Source organism: Epinephelus moara, chromosome 22 (assembly GCF_006386435.1).
Source record: "Epinephelus moara isolate mb chromosome 22, YSFRI_EMoa_1.0, whole genome shotgun sequence".
In the NCBI taxonomy this organism is placed as follows: domain Eukaryota; kingdom Metazoa; phylum Chordata; class Actinopteri; order Perciformes; family Serranidae; genus Epinephelus; species Epinephelus moara.
The window spans coordinates 25,118,690-25,140,315 of NC_065527.1; the positions used below are offsets into that span (position 1 = coordinate 25,118,690).

The following is a 21,626-nucleotide window of genomic DNA, read 5'->3' on the forward strand; positions in this document are numbered from 1 at the left end:
GGGGGGGGGGGGGGGGGGGGGGGGGGGGGGGAGGAGGGGGGGGGGGGGGGGGGGGGGGGGGGGGGGGGGGGGTGTAGAGGAGAGCGATTTTGCCGCTTTGTTGGCTGATCTGGTTCAATCCTTGTGGTGCAGCGATTGAATTCCAATCCAAGCCTTTTCCTTAAGAGGATTTGGACTCAAGGGAGTCGGCAGGCCACAGGAGTACAGTGCGAGGGGAGGAACCTGTGATGGGATGATGGAAGTGATGGAGGAGAAAGGCATGGGTGCAGGAAGAAAGAAAGAGCAGGACTGGGAACATTGCAGGAAAATAAATAAGAATCGGGATGTTAAAAAAAAAGGTTAAAGTCAAGGATAAAGCTTGCTCTGAGTCGAGGCAAACGTGTTATCACTTCTAGCAGGGATAATGTGTTAGCTATTTAAAGACAGGATGGAGGCAGAGATGGTGAGAAAGGTTAATGAAAGAAGTCACACACATTATAACTGTCAGGAAGAGAGGGAGCGTGAAAGAGAAAGGGGACAGTGACGATTTAAGGAGCAGATAAACAGAAGGAAGAGAGAGGCAGAGGAAGGATGACATGACGGGAGAGGAGCGGCAGGTGGTGATCTCTGATCCCATTATCCAGGGCTAATCCTGAGCAGCAGTGAGCGTGTTTGCATGTGTGGCGAAGAACAAGTGTGTGTGTGGTTTTTTGTTGTTGGCATGACACTCACTGACACATCAGGTCTGTCAGTCAAGAGTGAGATCTGTTGAAATGGGACATGGGTTCATTTAAAAGTGTGTAAAATAGTGAGCATAAAGGATTGGAGTACCCTTCACTAATAGCCATCTATTCAGTGAGACAAATTAGCAATTTAGTTCCGGTACGGTGAATCTTGGCAAAAGTTTGGCTATAGTTTTTGTACAGTATCCATTTTTCATAATGTTTTAACAAGCTATTTGCCATCTCTTGCTACTTCTTCTATCGTGTCTGTCTGCTCTCCATCTCACCCTCGCTCACAAAGCAACAGACTTCTGACAGCCCCGCTGCTTGTCAGATGAAACAACCGACGTCTCGGCTTTCGTCCACAAAAATCATACAACTCCGGTGCAAACTTTTCAGAGTTTGAGAAACAGCTGAAGCAGCCTGATTGGGTGAGTTAAGAGTGAGTGAGAGTTTGGCAGCCCCTGGTGCGAGTGCAACGTGCTGTCACCTTCAGCACAGTGTGCACAGGGTATATTAATAGTCAGCTAGCCAGTAAGTCTGCGGCACAATGTGTTTGTGTAAGAAAATGTACAGACAGATTTATAAACACTCTGGTGAAATCTGAGCTGTTGCTTTGTTATGTTTATATGAATAATAACCACAGAATTACAGAGTAAATAATTCAATCCTAGATTAAATTTTCATTTTTCCTGTTACGCTACGATCCCAGTAAAACAAACACTGGTATTTAGAGAGCCCCAAGTGAAATCGGATCTTCCCGGTTCTGTTACAGAAGTAAAAACACCTCTAAAATCACACTGACATTTAATAATGCAGAGAACTAAACATCCAGACTTGGAACAGCTGTACTAAAAGGGTGTCATGTGGTTCACTTGACATGTTGAGAGAAGGATGGCTTTTTTAATAATCAATCTAATATCTTTGTTTAGTCAGTATCTGTTTTGTAGCTGCCTTTAAAAGGGACGGTTCACCCCCAAAAACAAAAAATGCATACTTTTCCTCTTACCTGTCATGCATTTTATCACCTAGACTGTTTTGGTGGGAATTACAGAGTGTTGGAGATATGGGCTGTGGAGATGCCTGCCTTCTCTGTAGTACAATGGAACGAGATAGCACCCGGCTTGTGGTGCTCGAAGCAACAAAAAATGGTAAATTTTTGTGGGAGCTGTAGTTTTTTGTATATTGACAAAGGTTTTGGTTTTTAAAGCGAGGCACAAGCTGTACAATTTAAGCCCGTTTCTGACCCAATTTCTGAGCCGCATGACTCAGTTTAGAGTCTGACCAAACTTCAGCTTTGTCTAGTTTCGTCTTCTGTGCAGTTCACAGGAGGAAGAGGGAACCAGTCATGGCCCGATCAACTGCTCGCGACAGTTCTCACACAGCTGAAGCAGAAGCTGAATGACAGATTGCGTTGAGTAACAGGAGGTAGTGGAACAGAGGTTATCCCAGATGTGACGTCAGGATTTCTGCTACAAAAACACCTAAACAAACAGTAGGTCATAAATCAATTCCCTTAAATACTTGTTCATGACCTAAGCAGTGTGTATTATTACATTAATAATCACATGAGAACTCCTGCCATCATTGCATTGTCATGTTTGAAGAGGGTTTTATCTTCCGGCTCTAATCCAGTCTAGGCCAGCATGTCACATGACGTCAGATGACTGCAGTTGCTGATGTAGATGTGCAGGTCATTATTGGTGCCATGCTAAGATATTAAGCCTCAGGGAAAAAAAAGAAGTCTGTCCAAAGACAGTGTAATCCCACATTATTCAAACCAAAAATGTCAACCGCTGTTATTGGTGACACATTATCATAAAAGTTAAAAAATTCAAACTGTAAAGTAGTGTTATTAAAGGTCAGGAGCCAACTGCATTTTTAAATCTACTCGGCAGAAGACGGATTATGTATTCCTCATTTATCGTTGTCAAAACTGCCGGTGCAGAGGTGTTAAAAACAGGCTCTGAGTACTCCTGTGGGGTGACGCTCTGAATATAAGCAGTGCTGTAAAGACTTGACACATGCTAGAGGTGCTCAATGGTGTTATGGCCTCAAAATAGTTAGGATATCCACTATGATCCTGAAACAACAGGCATGCAGACTCCAAGACTCAAGTGATGTTGAACTTATTTTCAGAACTCCCTAACCATTTTAGGCTTTAGAAATGTAGTCTCTGGTAGTGTTAAAGTCAAAACGGGGGGGATATAATTGAGCGTTTCCATGGCAGGACATCTCTGTTCAGAGATGGGCAAGTTGAAAAGCATGACACAAAAAAGGGCAGCTCTCAGTGGGCTACAGTATGAACAGTGACTAGATACAACGTGGGCTAAGCATGACTCATGTAATTGCACATTAATGATGGCTAATTATGGGTGCATGAGCTGAGCTGCATGCCAGACTCAGTGTAGGGTCCACAGCCACACAGGATTTTTAATCTCTAGTCTCCATCAATTCCAAAACTTCAACTTAAAAATGTAGTGTTTTCTTGGCAGTATTACCGGAGTGTCAGTTTAATTCCTGCAGCAAGTTTTAAGTACAACACAGCCCACCAACATAGAACCAAGAGCCAAATACTGAAGTCGATTACTGCATGAATAATGTGTACCCGGTTGAACCTTGTAAAACTGCGATTCACTTAAACAATATAGACACTGACGCTTCATTTATAGCTAAAGCACTCTTCATACACACTAGACAAGAACTTTACATTTCAGGCAGCATAAAGCCACAGACTGCTTTAACACCGTAACATGGTAACCTGTGTGGATTAACGGTGTTGTAGAGTCACCTGAGGTTGAGCTGGCAGATGCTGAAGATTAGCCTGCTGTTGGCTGGGGAGCGCCTCAGACCTCTTAGCAGTGTAGTCCAAACTTAATCGAACTTGGCGTGCAAACGCTCACTGCTGCGACACAAGGTCTGTTCATCTAACAGTGTCAATACCAGTTTAACTTGCTTGCGAGTTACAGTAGGAGCAAGCACAGCTCACAAGTAGAGCTGAAACAATTTGGTAATTGATCTATTAGTCGTGTTACAGAAAAATAATTTGCAACAATTTTAGTAATTGATTTGTTTCAGTCATTTTACAAAAAGAAGCTAAACGTTTGCTCATTACGGCTTCCTGTGCTATTTCCTGATTTTCTTTGTGATATATCTGGAAAATTGTGCTTTTGATAAAAAATCTTAAGGGTTACTTTTGAATCTGAGAAATTGTGATGGATAGTTTAAACAATTAAAGTAATACTTCACCCCCAGTCTGATCATTTGCTTATTAAATACTCACACTGCGTTATGCTGAACACACTTTGCTCACTGTGGAGCCATGTGAATGCAAAGTTAGAAGTCCAGTGGAGGGTATATCTGCAGAAATGAAATAAAAAAAGTTATGTTTTCTTTAGTGTATAATCACCTAAAAATATTAATCTTGTTATTGCTACCTTAGAATGAACCGTTAATATCTAAATAAGGAGTGGGTGCTCATCCACGGAGTCCACCATGTTGCACCGCCATGTTTCTACAGTAGCCCAAAGTGGACAAACCAAACACATGCTCTTGATAGGGCCATTCGTACTTTCGCTTCGTCCACTGTAGTTAGCAGGCCCTCGGCAACGAGCCAAACAGTGTGGTAAAAACACTGACTTTAATGTGAAACTGCTTCATTCAGTGTGTTTACTGGTTTAAAACCCTGGTCCATTTATTTTGGACCACTCCTGCTACAGTAAGAACCTCCTTAACAATGAACACTGAGGGAACCCTACACTTGGCATGCGGGAGAAATTTCAGCTGGTTGCAATCTGCAATCCTCACCGTTAGACGCCACTAAATCCTGCACATTGCTCCGCTAAGACAGGTTAAGTAACTGATAAACAAATGACCAATTTGGTGCAAAGGTATTCCTTTAATTGACTAGTTAAAAGAAGAATTGGCAGAATAACTGAAATAGTTGTTGGTTTCAGCCCCCTTTTTCAGATGTACAGTTTTTAAAACCATAATACACTGTAAACATGGAAGGCACAATAAAATACATATACGACAATCCACACACTACATTACACACACCACAATATCACAACATAAACCACAATATATATACTAACAATACATTTACAACTATATAGTACAGCTTCAATGCTGACCTGTTAAAGAATAGCGTGCATATTGGTGTTGGTGAACAATATGTTTAACTGCACATGCTGCAGCAATCTAGGCAAAACTGCGGCACTTCCTTTAGCTCGTAAACCTGCCATTTCACTAGTGCAAAATAACAAATGTGATTTTGTTTGAAGAATGCAGCCCGCCTTTAGGGATCAAACACCAAGAGGAAGCCATTGTAATGTACATCTGTGTGTGTGTGTCTCTGCGCATGAGTGATGTTTGACAGAAACACCACAGCTCCGTCCGCTCAGTTCCTGTGCTTGTCGAAACAAACAACAAAAAGAAAAACGCTTCCATGTTTAACATATGCAGGCCAGCTGCTTGATGCGAAATGCATTCTTCTCTTATCAACCAAACAACAGAGAGCCCACAAGTAAGCTCAGAAATATGAGTAAACAGCTCACATCACTCTGGACGATATCCTCCAGGGTGTATTACAAGTTGCAGCCCAGCTTTGATTAGCCTCTATTGGAAAGTCTCTTCTGAGGACAGCCTGCTTTTTATATTCTGTTAAATTAAAATAAGTTTACACTTTCCCACTTTTAAGGATGAGGTGTGCATCCCTAATGTTGCAGCCAAAACATCTTGTCTTGGTTTCTTGGGGATATTTTGTGTGACTTTTTTTTAAAGGAGTGCTCTAGCCTCTGGCTCATACTTGAAAATGATGGGGCGAAATTCTCATTCATGTTCCATCCAATGTAAATAATTGAATTCTGGCAACCAAAATAGGCCCAGTGCTCCAACCACAGCTCGGCTGCATTTTCAATCTTTAATGACTTTGTGGAAGAATAAGCTGGGACTTTAAAACAGTGCCAATTTATCAAGACAGAAAACACACTTTCAACTGAGAGAACACACAATTAGCAAGAGCCCAGTGTTTCACAGAAGTGAGCGAGTTTTTTTGTGCTCCCTCCTTTAGATGCAGGAAAGATATCACTAACAAAACTCCAGCTAAAAATGGCTTTCAATCTATCTGCCAAACCTCGGCTCCCTTGCTCACTACATAGCCTTTCCCAATTCTTTCCCAGTGCTGTAATTCTGCAAGAATGTGTGGTTTCTGAAGACTGCAGTCTGGCTTTCCTGAAAGGTCCTGAAACAACACAAGATGCTGGCCGACTGGCGCTCCACCCTGTGCTCCAGGTTTTACTTTACCACCTCCCAACTGAAGGGCTAAGCATACAGGGGTCTCAAGAGAGCCATCATGAGTGGTTGTAAGAAAAAAAATCAAAAGACATGTTCAGAGGCAGCTTTTTTTCCAAACAAAAAGAGGCAGTGAGCTCTACTCGATGGTATGTGCATAAAACTTTGAAGACTGATTTCTCAAGTAAGAACAGACAGAGATATGCTGTGAAAGCTGGAGGGGCAGAGGTTGCAGTGGTACATCCCACACTAAAGAGAAGCCACTATCAAAAACCCACTAGGCAACAGATGCTTCCAGCAGCCTTTGCACTGCAGGACTGACAAAACGTGTCATAAAGCCGCCTGTGGTCTCGGAGTCGCACAGAGCGATGTGCAGCCACACTAAACAAAAGCGAAGGCTACAACAGTAAGCAATCATCTTCAAAAAGGCATCTTCAGTAGAATCTTCAGAGCCGTGTGTTGATGCAGTGAACGTGGAGGCAGCTCTGTCTGCCACACACAAATGTGGCGAGGTCCATGGAGTTCATTAGATGCACACTGTAAAAGTGGGATGCCACAGTGTCACTATAAAAAAGGAGTCTCTGAAGCGGGAGAGAGCTAACGTAACCACAGTTTTATTGCTGTATCAATGTTGTGTATTGCTCTCATCATAAGACAAAAGTAGTCATTATTTATGGCTTATTAAGCTTTGGCTGTGGGGCGAAGAGAGACCTTTTGATCGGAACGTCATGCCTTTAGTTAAAAGAGCGTTCAGCAATCTATTATTCCACTTCTAAAACGCTGAGAGGCCTCAAAAGAAAAAGATTAACAAATTAACAGTCAAGCCGAAGCAGCTGAGGCCAAAATATTTCTTCTCATAATGCAACTCAATAGCATTGTTTTGTTGGACTCTTCCTGCCTGCTAAACTCAAATATCCATGCCCCTAATTTCCAACAGGCTTTTCGAGTCCAAACCGAGATGTTTTTCAGACTTGACAAAGCTCCTTCAAAACTACAGCAGACATTATGCAACTACCTTCCCAATTGTCCTTGTGTGCATTCAGGATTCAAGACACATAACAACTTTAATTTGTTCTTGAGCAAAGCAATGAGAAGATAATAAGACAATCCTACATGGGCTTCATGATACATGCACTTACAGCCGTGTCTCTTCTTACCCACCTGAATATGTTGATGAATTGTGATGGTTCTTAAATAAGATGCACATGATAGGAAAACTTGCAATTAGCATAGGGAAACGGCCCAGTATAAGTGCAGCTGATTTTAGTGCTGTGTGCAAACCACCAACCATTAAGCCACTGACACTGAACAGGTAAAACCCAGACAACAGAAGAGAAGAACTGAGTGTCAATGTCTGGTTATAGGCCAACTCCTGCTGGGTCGGAGGGTTTAAAGAGGTGTTATAAACCAAGGTGGAAGCAGATAGCCCTGATCCCCTAGATTAAAAGTTGGATTTATGTTGAAAGCTAATAATGCAGACTTATGAAATTTCAATCATATAACACTTACAAATCATCCACCCATCTCCGGCAGCACCTCGATCCAACTTCATACCCTTAGAACTGTTGTGAAGTACGACGGATAAAAGTAGGAGCAAAGTAAACGTACAGCTAAAGTCAAGGGGGAGTGAGCTCAAAACAAACTTGTTATATTAGGTACTTTTTTTAACCATTGCACTTTTTAGCAGAAATGGTTTGTAATTGTTTGCATTATTTTTTGCCAGTGCACGTTCATGTTTAATATCCTTGTTATTGTGCTAACTGGCTAACTAGCGTCTTGAATCCTTGCTGTCAGTCACCCAGTTTTCTCTATATGAATTCAAATGCAGACTACCACTGTCTGCTAGTATGGAGAGTTATTTCCTCTGACGCAGGCGCAGAATGTATGTGCTAGTTGGCTGTTGTCTATACTGTTTGAGGTGTGTTCATGTGAAATATTTTGGCCAAGACACAGGCAACGTGAGGCGACACAACAGTCGGCCTTTGTCGCCACTAGTTCTCAGACGGTATAGCCGTCTGGTCCTTTAAGTTTCAGTGCAAGAACAAGCAGGAGGTACGCTAGTATTGATGAATGCCAAGAAATTTCTTAAATTGTTCAGATATGCAATTTAAGATCAAATCTGTGTGTATGTGCAAATCATGCATGAGGCCCCATGTGCTCATACGAGTGGTGAGAAACTCCACAGTGTGCCTTTAAGTTTGGCTTCAAGTTCAACTATGACACTTAAATGAAAAAATGTTTGCTCAAAAACTGTTTTAATAGTTAGTTGAGCAGCACTGCTGGATCACTTAAGTTAGCCAAAATGTTATGAGGCTATGAGGCTTAAAGCTGCTTAAAGCCTCTGAAGATCCCTCATTCTCTTTATATCCACTATTTAATTCTTTGTGATGAATCTGAAAAGCCCTACGGAGACTGTGCTGCGAAAGCCAGGAGGCTCCCGGACAGAAAGGATATCCTGCTGAGTGTGGAGGATAGCGGTCATGCAGCCATTCCACTCACCCACCCAATCACTTGATTAAACAAATTATCATCATCAAAGTAATCAAGCTCTGCACCCTGCCTGCCTGCTTCCATTATACCATGAAAACCGGTTTAAGCATAGCATGGAAACGATACGGATTATGTGTGAAGCTCTGACCTTGGATGATGTCACTGTCAAAGGGCTTATATTTTCGGGGGGTGGAAGTAAGACGGAGATAGCCGGAGAGGAAGGGTGAAAGGAAGAGACAGACCGAGATAAAGAAATCCAAAAAGAGGGAGACATGGGACAGCATAAAAACTGCTTTATGTTCCCAAATTTAGTTTCTTTATTTGAGCCTTTAATTTTGGGGGGCAATATTCAGTTTCATATTTCCAAACTCCAAGCACTATGGACCCTGCAACCTAAACGCAGTCAACCCTGCAAAAATAGATTTCCAGTAAACAGGTCAAAGGGTCAACCATGTACCTGACTGCGGACATGACACATTCTGACTGGCAGCCTCTGTTTGTTTAAAGACCTCTCCCTGAAATTTTCCACCCATCAAGAGGGCTGTGTGGTCTCGCCCGTAAGGAGAGCGCCGGCAATGAGCGTGTCAGCGGTATTTGCATTTAAAATCAAAATGGATTCCATCTGACACGGTTTCTCTGGTCTAAAGCCTCTCTGGGCTGAATAATAAACCCAATCCCTTGGCGTAATGGAGGACTGACTGCTGGGGTGCTGAATGCAGCATCATGCTCTGCTGAAAGGGTTTACAGTCTCAGTTGAGATCACAGATGGCTGTTAACAGAATGCATTAGTAAAGATTAACTCGCCTGGTAGAATCGCCACATTAGTGCCTCTGATCATGTTAACAACCACGGCAGGGAGACAGTGTGTGGTATGATAAGGCATGCAATTTGTCCTGGGGCTGCACAGTTAATTGTGTGTGTCAAATTTACTGCCAGGAATGATTTTTTTTTGAGAATATTGGCAATATCACAGTGCCATACTGTGTAGAAAATCCAACGGTTACATACAGCAGATGTTGAAGAGATGCCAAATGTGCATGCAAGTCATTTTACTCTTTAAGAGTAACTTTGGGTAAACCTGGACCATATTTTCCCATGTTTTTGTGTCTAAGTGGCTAACAGAGACAACATTTTGTGAAACTGCTTTAGTATTGAGTGAGATGCTACGGCCACTGCAGCAAAACGGGCTGCAATTTAACATCTCAGGGCATGTTCATATTGTCAACTTATGTCCTCTAACAGTGCTTGTTTTTGCCACTGACAGGCTCAGGTTGTTATTATAAGTGCCTGACAACATTATCGAAAAGTATTATACGGAGAAAGACCTTTTTTTAAAAGAGTAAGATCCTTTTTGTTTAACCAGAATCAGCCAGATCTCGCAATCGCCAAACCCACCAGACTCCATTTAAATAAATGTTAATTTTAGTGTGTATAGAGCCAGCATATTTTCACATCTAACTGGGTGAATTAAGGGTTTATATCCTCCAAACCAGAGTTGGTGATTGTTGGAACAGTGGAAAAACAAACCAGGATGGTTTTTGTGAGTTTTAATTTGTTTTTATCGGCTTTGAATAAAGTGTGTCTTACGATGATAAAATTACTGTTTATTTAAATGGAGTCTGGTGGGCTTGGGGATAGAGATTTCAGGGCTGTTTCTGGTTAAACAAAAAGGGTCTTACTCTTTAAAGGAGCTATATGTAAGAAATCTAAAGCAAATAGTCATAAAATCATCCTAATATGTCACAGAGACTAAGGAATAATGTTCATATAACATACTGATCTCACCGACAACAATAGTACAGCCAGAATATTCGCATTTAAAAAAATATTTTACGGTCCGCAAATCATGTTTATGTTTTGAATTTGTGTTTTGGCCTGTTGCGCCACCCACCGCCGACTACCAGTCACGCAGTCAGTAGAGTCTCAGCATCAGTTACAGTTACGACTGAGCTACAGCAGCATGGCAAGCAGCATTAGCAGTGTCCCGGTACATAGCATTAGCAGCCTGCTCCTCATGAGCTGTATCCCGGCAGCAGCGTTAGCAGCAGAGAAGCCGGACTTGCTCGAATGGTCCGCTGGAAAACTGAAGATCACGGACGCGGCCCTGCCACGGCAGCCATCCGTGGGCAAACAAATCAGTCTCCAGCATGCCGCTGTCCAGCAACCTTGAATCTGTAGGGGACGGGGGCGGACACGACCCGTGGCAGTATTTTGAATTTGAGTGCAGTAACCGTTTTGGCCACATTCTTACATACAGCGCCTTTAACTAAAAGGTCTGTCTCCGTAGGGATCCTTCTCACAAGTGGTTGAACACTTAGAATAACAATCTGAGCCTGTCAGTGGCAAAAACAAGCACTTATAGTGAACATAAATTGATGCTGCATGCATGCACTGTGGTGGTTACATTGCAGCCCGTTTTGCTGGCGTGTCACTCAGTACTGGTCCAATTTTAAAAATGATTGTTCTCATTAATCACTTTGACACAAAAACATGGAAAATTAGGATACAGGTTGAAAAGCACCTAAGTTATAAGGGTTACAATAAAGTATGTTTGGCTTTAGACTGAGCAAAAAGCATCAGACATAAAGCACAGGCATTTCAAACATCAGTTTAGGCTTTAGAAAAATTAGATGGCCGCTTGTCTCTATTTTCTTATACTTTGTGCTCCACAGCATCAATCGATTAATCCAGAAAATAATTGGCACATTAATCGAGATCTTAATGGTGTATTTAAAATTCTTGAGTGACAAGTTTCTGGTTCCATTCATAGAGCACAAGAGGAGCAATGTTCACAGGTTTTACTTTTTTTCCACTGCAAATCATTTCTTTGGGGAAAAAAGATTAATGCATGTACAGATCGCACCTGTTTTTACAGATTACAGACTATAAATTAGTTTCAGACTTGGTGTGAAAAAGCCCTCAGTTTGAACCTCAGTAGCAAATGAAACTCCAACTATTTTCTTTAATTTAGTGCCCAGCAATGTTCCTTTTTAATATTTGCCCCCTTTTTCACCAGCAGTCAGTCTTACAGTATGAGTCACTGTCTGGACTGTTTTGGTGATGTGGTCACAGTTTAGAATTTCAAACATCGGATGTCTGCCACAACAGTACACAGGAACATCTGGATACAGATCTGGGGGTCTTGACATCACGGTTCTTCCAAATCAAAATAAGGAAATGAAAAAAACCACGGCAAAGTCAAAACTCACCATTGCCTTTGAAATTAAACTAGGATTAAAAACTAGGATAATATGAAAGCACTGCTGAAGACAGGAACACTCCATATTCCTGCCAGGAATATGGAGTGTTGGAGACGGATGCACATTTTTCTGAGCATGGAATAAACCAGCTTATTATTAAATTACAGGTTATGTGCTCATGAGGAAATTATTAAAAGCTGGGAGCATTCAGGAGACTGCTGAGACTATCCACGTGGAGACGGGGATGGAAACACGTCTGCTTCCTCTTTTTTTGTGATCCATTACAATGACGAACACATCTCAAGGATGAATATTCATGAGTGCTCAATTACAGCCTTTAAAGTCACTGCTTTTAAAAACAAGATGAGTTTACACACCAGTATGCATTTAGAGGAAGAAGTGCTGTGTCCTATGTGGGGAGTTCACTAATGAATTCCCCTCTCCAGCTCATCAGCTTCCCCAAATACCCTCTAGAGTCTCAGAGTTTTCTCATGAAAACAGTATTAAATTAAGTGACTGCATGGAGTATAATTTGCGGTTGGTGATACACCCTGCATAGAAAGCATGATTTACACACGTAAGCTCATTCTGCACTGTTTTGACTCGAGATGGGGGGGGAATAATGGAAACACCAGACATTAGAGGTACATTTTTTCTGCTCGGAGGAACGCCAGTGCAGATATCAATTTGGCGCCTTTTAGAGACGATAAAGCGTGCTCGTAAATAGGGGTGAGCACAGATGTGTTAAATGTGCCGTGGCGTTTTCCACAGCAATCTTGGGAGCTAGATGGAAAAACCTAGCTGACGTCATGGCTTTAAATGTCTGCCATTTTTTTGGGATAGTATACAGATGGAACACATTTGGCCCTCAGATCGTTGTCTATTCAGCAGAACAAAGTCAAACAAGAAAGTTTCACGAGCAGCATTTAATTTCACTTCATCCTTTAACAAGCCGACCAACAAAACCTGAACTGACCACAATCCATGCTAATGATATTTAATACAGGAAAAAATGTTTTTTTCTTCTCAGTTGGAGTAATAGGGCAGCTATAATGTAGTTATAGTTAGCTATAATGAAGTTCAGCTTTATAGTAAATTGCAGCAACTCCACAATGTACAATTCTTACAGTGATTTTTATGTGCTCTGGCATCTTTGGAGAGTATAAAATCCATTCAACAGCAGTGCAAAAATACGTAAAAGTCAGCAAAGTAAAGCTGAAACGAATGTTTGACATAGAGACAGAGTGCAACATGTCTGCTGGAGAGGAAAACAATCCGCTCAACAACATGCAACTAACACAAACAAAATGCCTGTAGCTAGCTACAAATATTAGATATCCAAGAATTGTTAAAGCACCTTAAGTCTACCAGAGAGGAAAAGGTATATTGACTCAATATTGTCTCAGTAGCTGGGTTTCCATCCAAATGTATCGCAAATTTTAAGCAACTTTTGTGAAAATGCGCAAAAGAAAATGCAAATTTATGCACGTTTCCATTCATTATTTTTTTGCGAGTATTGGGAGTCAACAGGTCGAGCAGAAGATGGCGCTTCTCATGAAAAATAAAATGCAAAAGAACACCCGTAGAAGAAGAGGGCACCGTGAGATGATGTCATTGAGACATGGAGAGATTCCTTGGGAACTTCTTGGCTATTGCGAGAGCTCTCATCACACTCATATCAGCGTTGTCAGCGTAGCCTACATAATGCCGTGATGTCTGTGTTGGTACACCAGGCAGCGCACATGATGCAGCGGTATTCAACACATCCAGTCTATTCAGGTAAGTTGTGAAATAGCCTACACTCACCTGACACTGGAGTAATTACCTCTCTCTAAGTTCACACAGGTGTGTGTGTGAAGTAGAAGTAGGATTCGGTAGCCTACATCATTGTTTATTTGCTAAATCTGTTTCCATTGCCAAAAGTCGCATTTTCCTAATATCAATACGCTGACTTTTCCACCCCCTCCAAGCGTAAAAACTTTTTTGTGATATTTCGGCCCTTTTTCGATTTCTGGTGTTTCCATTCAAGTTTTTATTTCGCAATTGTTGAAAATGCGAATAAAAATAGGTGGATGGAAACCTACCTAATGTCTCTTCTTCTTACCATGCTTATCTTGGAGAAACGATCCCACTAAATGGCCAGAAGTAAAAAACTTTCATGCCCCCCCTTCAAAGGCCAGATATTGGGGTAGCAACCAATAAAAAGGGATCCATGTTGAATTTTAGTGAAATAAACGGTAGCATGATAGCATTAGCAAACAATTGTTTATTTTCCTTAAATAAATATGAATTTAACTTTGTTTCACTCCATGTTTTTCAGGAGGGCCCACCCCACAGTTTGGGAACCACTGCTTTAACCTAACAGAGATCAAAACTAGGCCTTGCATAGCTTAGTTAGCTTCAACCTCTACACCTCGTCTAAAATACGACTGTAACTTATTTAAAAATAATCAAGGCACACGTCCACACGGACATGGGTATATTTGAAAACGTAGCTTTTTTTTTTTTTTTTTTTTTACAGTTTAGCCCTTTGTCCATATGCAAACTGCGTTTTATGTCACTCAAAAACAGCTGTTTGGTAAAACTGCGTTCAGCGTGAAGACTTTCGGAAACTCAAAAAGTTTTTGTATTGTAACGTCAAAGGGTGTGCCATTAGGCGACATTTCATGCAGTGGTGGACATGGCCCAAATAGTGCTGGCTCTGACATTAGTAACAGGACATTTTACACTAGAGGGTCGAGTCAAAAGTTTCTCACAACAACAAATGACGCGACAGTGGAGGTTATAAAAATGTACCTTTTCATGGAGGAAGCATTGTAGACGACGGTGGTCTGTGAGACCATTACATACAGTACCTTTTCCTATATTACTAATTTGTTCTGTTCTGACAAATTCCTTTGTCATGCACAAATACAGGCAAAATAAATACAATATATGTGTATGTATGCAACAGTGAGCACAAATTGGCCCTTACATGCCCAATGTAATATTACTTCTGCTGTCTTGAAGGCTCAATTTTGCGGTTTGGCAGCTTATAAAAACTGAGTTCTTTACCCTGTTGGTTGTGCATCCCATCATACAGCAGCTTTTAGGCAATTTTTTGTTGTTTGCTAGCAGATAAAATGACAAGGAGGCTCCTTCCTGCAATACAAAGTCAATGGAGAGCGATGAATTGTTTTCCCCTCCGGTGTAGGCGGGACTTAATTGCATTCTGTCTCTGTTGCTTGAGAAATGCAGTGCCAAACATCTGCTTCTCAAATGTGAGAATTTGCTGTTTTACTTATATGATAGTAAACTGAATACTGTTGGGTTTTGGACTAGTGTTTGGGTAAATTGAGAAAATGTGAACGTCTTGGGCCTAAAGGAATTGGGTCTTCTTTTAAATCACATTAAAAAAGTGAAAGCACAAAGTATCTTTCACAGTGATTATAAAGTGAAAAGTATGGACAGATTTCTAAATCTCTTATAGACTGTCACCAAAGCAGTCCAGTACTCACATACCAAATACCAGTAGCAGCACTCTGTTTACCACATGGTTTTGTCTCATTTCACCCCCTGCCAAGTTAGACACTTTTCACACCTCACACGGCAAAGCTCCAGACAGGTCCTGCCCGTCTTGGGAAAACCTGAACACCAAAAAGGAGGCAGGGTTCACACTCTTCCTCAACTTCTTTTTCCTTCATCTCCTCTTTCTTTTCCTCCTACCCACTGGAACTGGAGGCAGTAAAAAAAAAGTGAGAAAGAAAGGAAGAAAACAGACGTCCTGACACAGGGTTTTCCCCATTTCTCTTTGTCACAACCACAATCCCCTCCACAGCAGTCCTGCCAAGGAAGTTTCCATTTGCTAAGCTAATTAAATAGAAGAAAAGGGGGAAGAAAGAGGGTGGGAACAGAGAAAGAGTAATGTTCCAGGTCTACTATGTCTAAATATTTTCATCCAAATTGCCACAAGCACATGCACAGGCTTTTATTGTCCACTGTTGCAGCCTCAGATAGTCTGCTAGCTAAGGTGGCTGTGGCCCAACATAAACCAGTGCTGCTGTCGCCGGTTTTTGCTGCAGCCACATCTCCCTAATGTGTTCTCCCTATGCCTTGGTGGCTGGGATGACAGCGTATTTTAAACACATGGCTATAAACTCGCACACATACCCAGAGGGACATAAAAAGGCACGGATGTACAAACCACCACATGCACAGTCAACAGAGTTTGACTATTTGTGAGTCTTTACTAGTATGCACAAGTCCCTGCCAAAGTAAGAGCCTCTTCCAACTCGTCGACAAGAGAGGAGGAGGAGGAGGAGAGAGGGGAGAGGAAAGCAGCTCCTTTCAAACACACATACGACCTGCAGATGTTGGCAAATTCAATGCAAGCACTCACATCTTAAGGGAAGGGAAAGAGAAAAAAAGGGGTGTATCTTGTGTGAAAAAAGAGAAACATACTCTTTCCCTTCATTCCTTCCAGATGCCTGAGAGGGAAATATAATGCCACTGTTCTGAGACACTGTGGTAATGACAGGCAGCATCTTGACCACGCTGGTGGAGAGATGTGGCAAGAGGGGCGCAATGTAGAGGGACAGAGAAAAAAGCAACACGGGGGAGGCATGTGTGCGAATGTGTGTGCCTGTATGGTGACAAAACAGGAGTTCATGCGTGGACACAGATGGATTCAGGGAAAAAAGGGGGGTGGTTGCTGCTGTGCTTTCAGTGGTCCAGCAGCCCCTGCCTGCTGCCTTCTGTAGAGTCCATTAGCGATTGCATAATGCTTGGCAGACAGGGACCGAGTGAATGCACCCCCTGAAGGGTCGGACACCAGCGAGGAGGTAGGTCGCTCTGCAGAGCAAGAAACTCGCTGTTCCCATGTGTGTCAGCCGTGGATTTATTACGAAAATAAAGAAGAAAGCAGTGGCTTTTTCACAGTCGGATAAAACACAAGCGGTTGCATGCAGGGGAGCTAGTTGAGTCTTCAGTTTGAGGAATTCTAGGTTAATGCAAAATAAAAGAGCATCATTAAATATACAGCAGGAGAAGCTGCAGTCGCAGCACAGCATCTGGCCTCTGCTTCTGTGTGGCACTCCATCCTTTCATTTCTCTGCTCCGTCATTACCCTCTTATACCACCGCTTTTATTACACTCTATTTGGCCATTTGTATCCTTGCATATTATTCCTTACTGCTCTTCTCCCTTTATATTTCCTCCTCTTTAATACAGAATGACGGAGAAGAGAGTTAATATTTTGTCCACTCACTTTAGACATGCATTTTACTTATTCATCGTGAAATACATTGGAAATGAAGTGCTTTAGATGAAGCGTTTTGCTTTTATCACTGGAGAATGAAGAGGAAATTTCTGATGTACACGCCTCATTCAGGCTGTAGAAGCCTTGTGCTATGAAACAAACAGCGCTGAGTTGCTTTCAGTTCAGTCGCCTTGGAGAGGGCGTCAGGAGGATTAAAAAAAACATTAAGAGGAAAATAGCATGCTTTTAGGATTTAGATAGCCTCGAGATCAGACTACGCAAAAGGAAATAGTAATGTGAGTTGTTTGTTCTTGGTGAATCTGGGAGCGAATGATGTGTGTGGATTTTAGGTTTTTGAGTATTTGTGTGGAAGAATGCAATAGACAGCCCTTAAGTTGAGAGGAAGGTCAGCGTGTGCGCCTCTGCTGTTCGTTTCATTACTTCTAAATCAGCAGATAGACAACTACCATTCAAGCCGGGGAAAAAAAAAACGGAATACTGCTGCGGGACTGAGATAATACGTCCCTCTCCATACGCAGCCTGCACCTTTTCCCCTCCCCCGAAAAGCCATCAAAGGCTTCAAGCCGAAGTCTTGTATTTGCTGCTGTGGCCTTTTCACCTTTGAAATACTATAACGGATTTTTAAGGCTTAGCATGTTTTTCCCTTTTGACCATTTGAGGGTTGTTTATCATAGAGATATGACCTCACTTGCCCTTATGAAAAAAAGACTGACACAGCTTTCATCCTACACCATCTTCATGAATGGGGTGAATCCATTACAAATGCCCAGGAGAGAAAAACATAAACAGGTATGTGAAATCTTTCTTTGGCTGACTCCAGAAGCACTTGAACTTGAAGTGAAACATTCTGTATAATTTTCAGTCCTATTTCCCTCTGCCTCTCTTGCCGCCGCCGCCGCACTCCAGCTTCCCTCGACTGTCCTCAGAAGCAGTGCTCACACCAAACCCTGCCCTCTTCTGAAGTGATTCTTTTGAGTCCAGCATCAGAGTGCGAGACAGCACTCAGAACCCCCTTGTAAATCACAGATGTAAAGGGAGGTGAACAACACCCACGCTTCCCACCAAAACATGACACAAATTACAGACCACAGCATCTGGTGAGTGGCGCGCACTGAAAACACGGCAGGGTGGGCCGAGCGTATAGCTCAGCCCGGCCAAACTCTTCCTCCGTTCACAAAAGTTCTTGGGAAGCGGAGGAGTGGAAAATGTGACAGAAACGGAAAAGAGATGCAGAAGAGAGCAAACCATTGCAGTTTACTTGGCGGCCTCATCTAATGAGAGACATGATAACAGCACACCAGCGTGGCTCCACTGTACTTTGCATCCTGCAAAACAGTAGTTTCCTTCAACTGGAGGCTCCAACATGTGCAGAGACCTCACATGTTGCAATACTGTCAAAGCATTACTCGCTAAGTAAGCTGGTGAGCAGGCAAACCAAGGTGAAAAAGAAAAACATAAATGGTTGCTAAACAAAAGCACAACTGTTAGACCACATTAGGGCTGCATCCTGAGAGCCGAAGATTAAAGTCATCAGTCAGAGACCCTAAGTGGACTGAGATTCCTTTGAATAGAGCAAACAGGTTTTTGGTTTGTTTTTTTGTCAGTGAGTGTAGTTCTGAGGACGTTTTTGTCCATTTAGCTCCAGTGAGTGCTCTTCATTTTTACGCTGCTCACAGGTACAGGTAGCTGCAGACACAGACCCACAGGCCTGAGTGAGATGGAGGCAGCTGCCCAGAAGATGAGGGGCTTTACCTGGTCAGGCTCCGAGATAAAGTTATTGTCTGCCTTCAGCTTAGAAGTGGTGAATTTAAAGCTCACTGGAACTCAGTCTGGCTTTTGTTTGCTATCTAATGCAATCACATTTTCGATCTGTCTTTTGCGTAGTCAGCACGCATTAGCTTGGATGTCTAACTTGGCTTGTTTACTATACTGCATGAACGTTGCCGTCACCCTGGCCAACCTGGCGAACTCTGTTCAAACTCTCAAACTCCATATGGAACAGCCAAATCCAAACTGACTGACATAATAATAATAATAGGCTCTTTACGTGCTGATAAGGACAGTAAAGGCGATAACAGTATAAAAACAACTACCACAATGAAAAAGGAAGGGGTGGGGCGGCGCTAATGGATACTATATTAGAGGCAGATTTAAATGGGTGTGTTTGAGTGCAGGTTTTAAAAGAGGGGAGTCTGAATGTTTTCAAAAGTAGCTGAGTGTTACTCTGTACCTCTGTGATATGGTGATAATTAAAACGCACAGATGTGCCTAAAGCAGGTTATCAACCACTTATCAATACCATTGCCAATATTGAGAATCAATGGCACGTGTCAAGTTCCAGTGCGGCCTTCAGGGGACACAGATAAAGGGGAGGTGGATATTGATCCAGTTTAAAGAGTGTGTGTGTGTCTGTATTTGTTCATGTAAAGTCACGGTCAAGCGTGCCTTGTTCTTTTAATAGATGACCTCGCGTTTTGCCAAAATAAGGTGGATTTGGGGATGTTGTACTTTAAGTCTATGTGTACTGTAATCCAATGCAGTATTGTAATAGCTGCAGCCTTTGTAAAACTTCTAATAGTGGATGCTGTCACAAAGGTGTTCAACTTGTTCAAGGCCTTGATTTGTGGTAGTGTACTCTTGTAATCCAAGTTTCATGGCCACTCTGTGCGTATTAGGCCATGCACACTTATGATAAAGTCAAATGAAGAGCCTGATTTTTCTGCACAGACACACATGCCTGGTGTAAAACCACTGATCACAGAAAGCATGTAAAAAATGTACTCCGAGGGTGACCTCGTGCAAAACAATGAGTCATTAAAACAACAGTGTCTGAATCAGCTAATCAGCGGCTCTAACAGAGGAGGAGGCACTGCGCCAAGCGACAAGTCACAACCCACAGAGAAACAACAGGAGGGGACAATAATGACAGGGGCTGCACATGAAAGTGCCAAAATCTGTCATTCCAACAGCCCGGCCAATTTGCAGGGTGATGCACACTCAGTGAGGAGGCACGGCACTGATTTGAACCTGAAACTGGATCAGAGAATCAACAGCAACATGGGGGGGTTTCAGGCTGTTTTAAGGCTGTTAGTGAAGATAAAAAGGGAAAAATGAGAACAAAAGTTAGGTCACTGCTTTGGTGAGCCCTGTTAATTAAAATGTCAACTATCCAATGCTTCCAAGCAAACAGAAGATGAAAAAAAAGTGCATCTATCTAATAAGCTCCAATAATGATGCCATTTCCTCAATAATGCATCTGTTTCAGTGAGCATGGGCCCGTCCACAGCTGTCATAGGAATCAACATCATAACAACAAATCACTGCAATACAGCTTTAATGCTCACACAGAGGCGCTCTGTGCTCCCTAATACTCAGCGTGGTGATAATAACCTCCATTCCAGATGTCATATTTCATGTGATATTTCCAAAGCAGTCCCTTTAAAATGTGTCTTGCAATGACTTCATAGCTTTGAGAGAGATGTTTAAGCAACAAATACAAGCTTCATCTACAAAGGTCCCTTTAAAGTGTTGCTCCATGTTAGAGAAATAAAAAAGCTGAGCAGTGAGAGAAGCATATTGACCTCTGCAGGCTCTATTTGAGCTTGCAATGTGTATTTCAGTATCTAATGTGATGGTAAGAAAAACTGTTTGGTACAAAGTGGCAGCGATAGGCCTGCCTGCTTTACTTGTCAGACGCGGAGGTTCAAAGAGACTTCTCAGCAAACTACAAATGACATGTTTGTTGTTGTTTATTCTATCATATTTGGGCGGAGTTTTGCAAAACATGAAGAAAAGCACGCGTGGAAATCAGCAAATGCGAGTGTTTTCTTACAGAAACGGCTTAAAAAAGCAGCGAGTGGTCCGTACGTGGACCTGAGTTCTCTCCCCCACAGCCCCGTTTTAAGTTTGCTTTTCAGAAACTTACCCTTTCCACGGAGAGGACGGTCAGCCCGAGGGTCAAAATTATCCAAACGTTCCTCATTATTCCTCTTTATGAATTGAAACCGCGTTGTTTGGGAGCGAAATGTCAAATCTTCCCCCTCTTCTTCTTCTTCTTCTTCTTCTTCCCTCTCGCTTTCCTTGCACCCTTCGCTCCAACTCCTGCCGCTTGTCTCTCTCAGGAGTGGGATCCCACCGGATACGTGTTGCGTTTTGGTTATTCCTCCCCCCCTCTCTCCAGGCACTTCTTTTCTCTCTCTCTCTCTCTCTCTCTCTGTAAAACTGACAAAATATATACAAATAAAAAGCACGGTTTAAACTGCAAAGTTTCCCCCCTCGCGCTCCTTGTGCCAGTGAAGATCCGCACGAGACACCTAGCTCGCTCTCCTCTCTCCCTCAGCGCTCACTTGGAATAACGAGGACAAAGCGTTAAAGCGCGAGCACGACTGACGCTCTGGGTGAGTGCGTGCGCTCTTTTCGGCCATGTCACCGCGAGACACGGAGAGAACTTGCGACAAAAGTAGCCGAAAAGGGGAAGCTGATGATTACACAGCAATCAAAACGAGGCAATTATGTCGTGTATTGACGTGTTGTAAGTCCTTATAGAGATTTATATCAATTATTGTGTCAATTTTTTGTCTCTGCAGGGGAGGTCGGATAACAGACTAATTGAGCCATTTATCTTCACGTCTAGATAACGATCATTAATTGCGCCCTAATGAGGGTTCCACAATTCCGCTCAGT

The 21,626-nt window shown here is 42.4% G+C and overlaps 1 protein-coding gene across 1 annotated transcript in view; it reads right to left on the bottom strand.

Moving 5' to 3' along the window:
• The window catches only part of sdc2 (syndecan 2), a 62,539-nt gene extending 41,213 nt beyond the window's left edge, over positions 1 to 21,326 (bottom strand). Inside the window, exon 1 of the mRNA XM_050034287.1 lies at positions 20,869 to 21,326. Within this exon, the coding sequence (XP_049890244.1) occupies positions 20,869 to 20,925 (57 nt within the window). The 5' untranslated portion in view covers positions 20,926 to 21,326. The remainder of the gene's footprint in view (positions 1 to 20,868) is intronic.
• Positions 21,327 to 21,626: the final 300 nt, after the last annotated feature.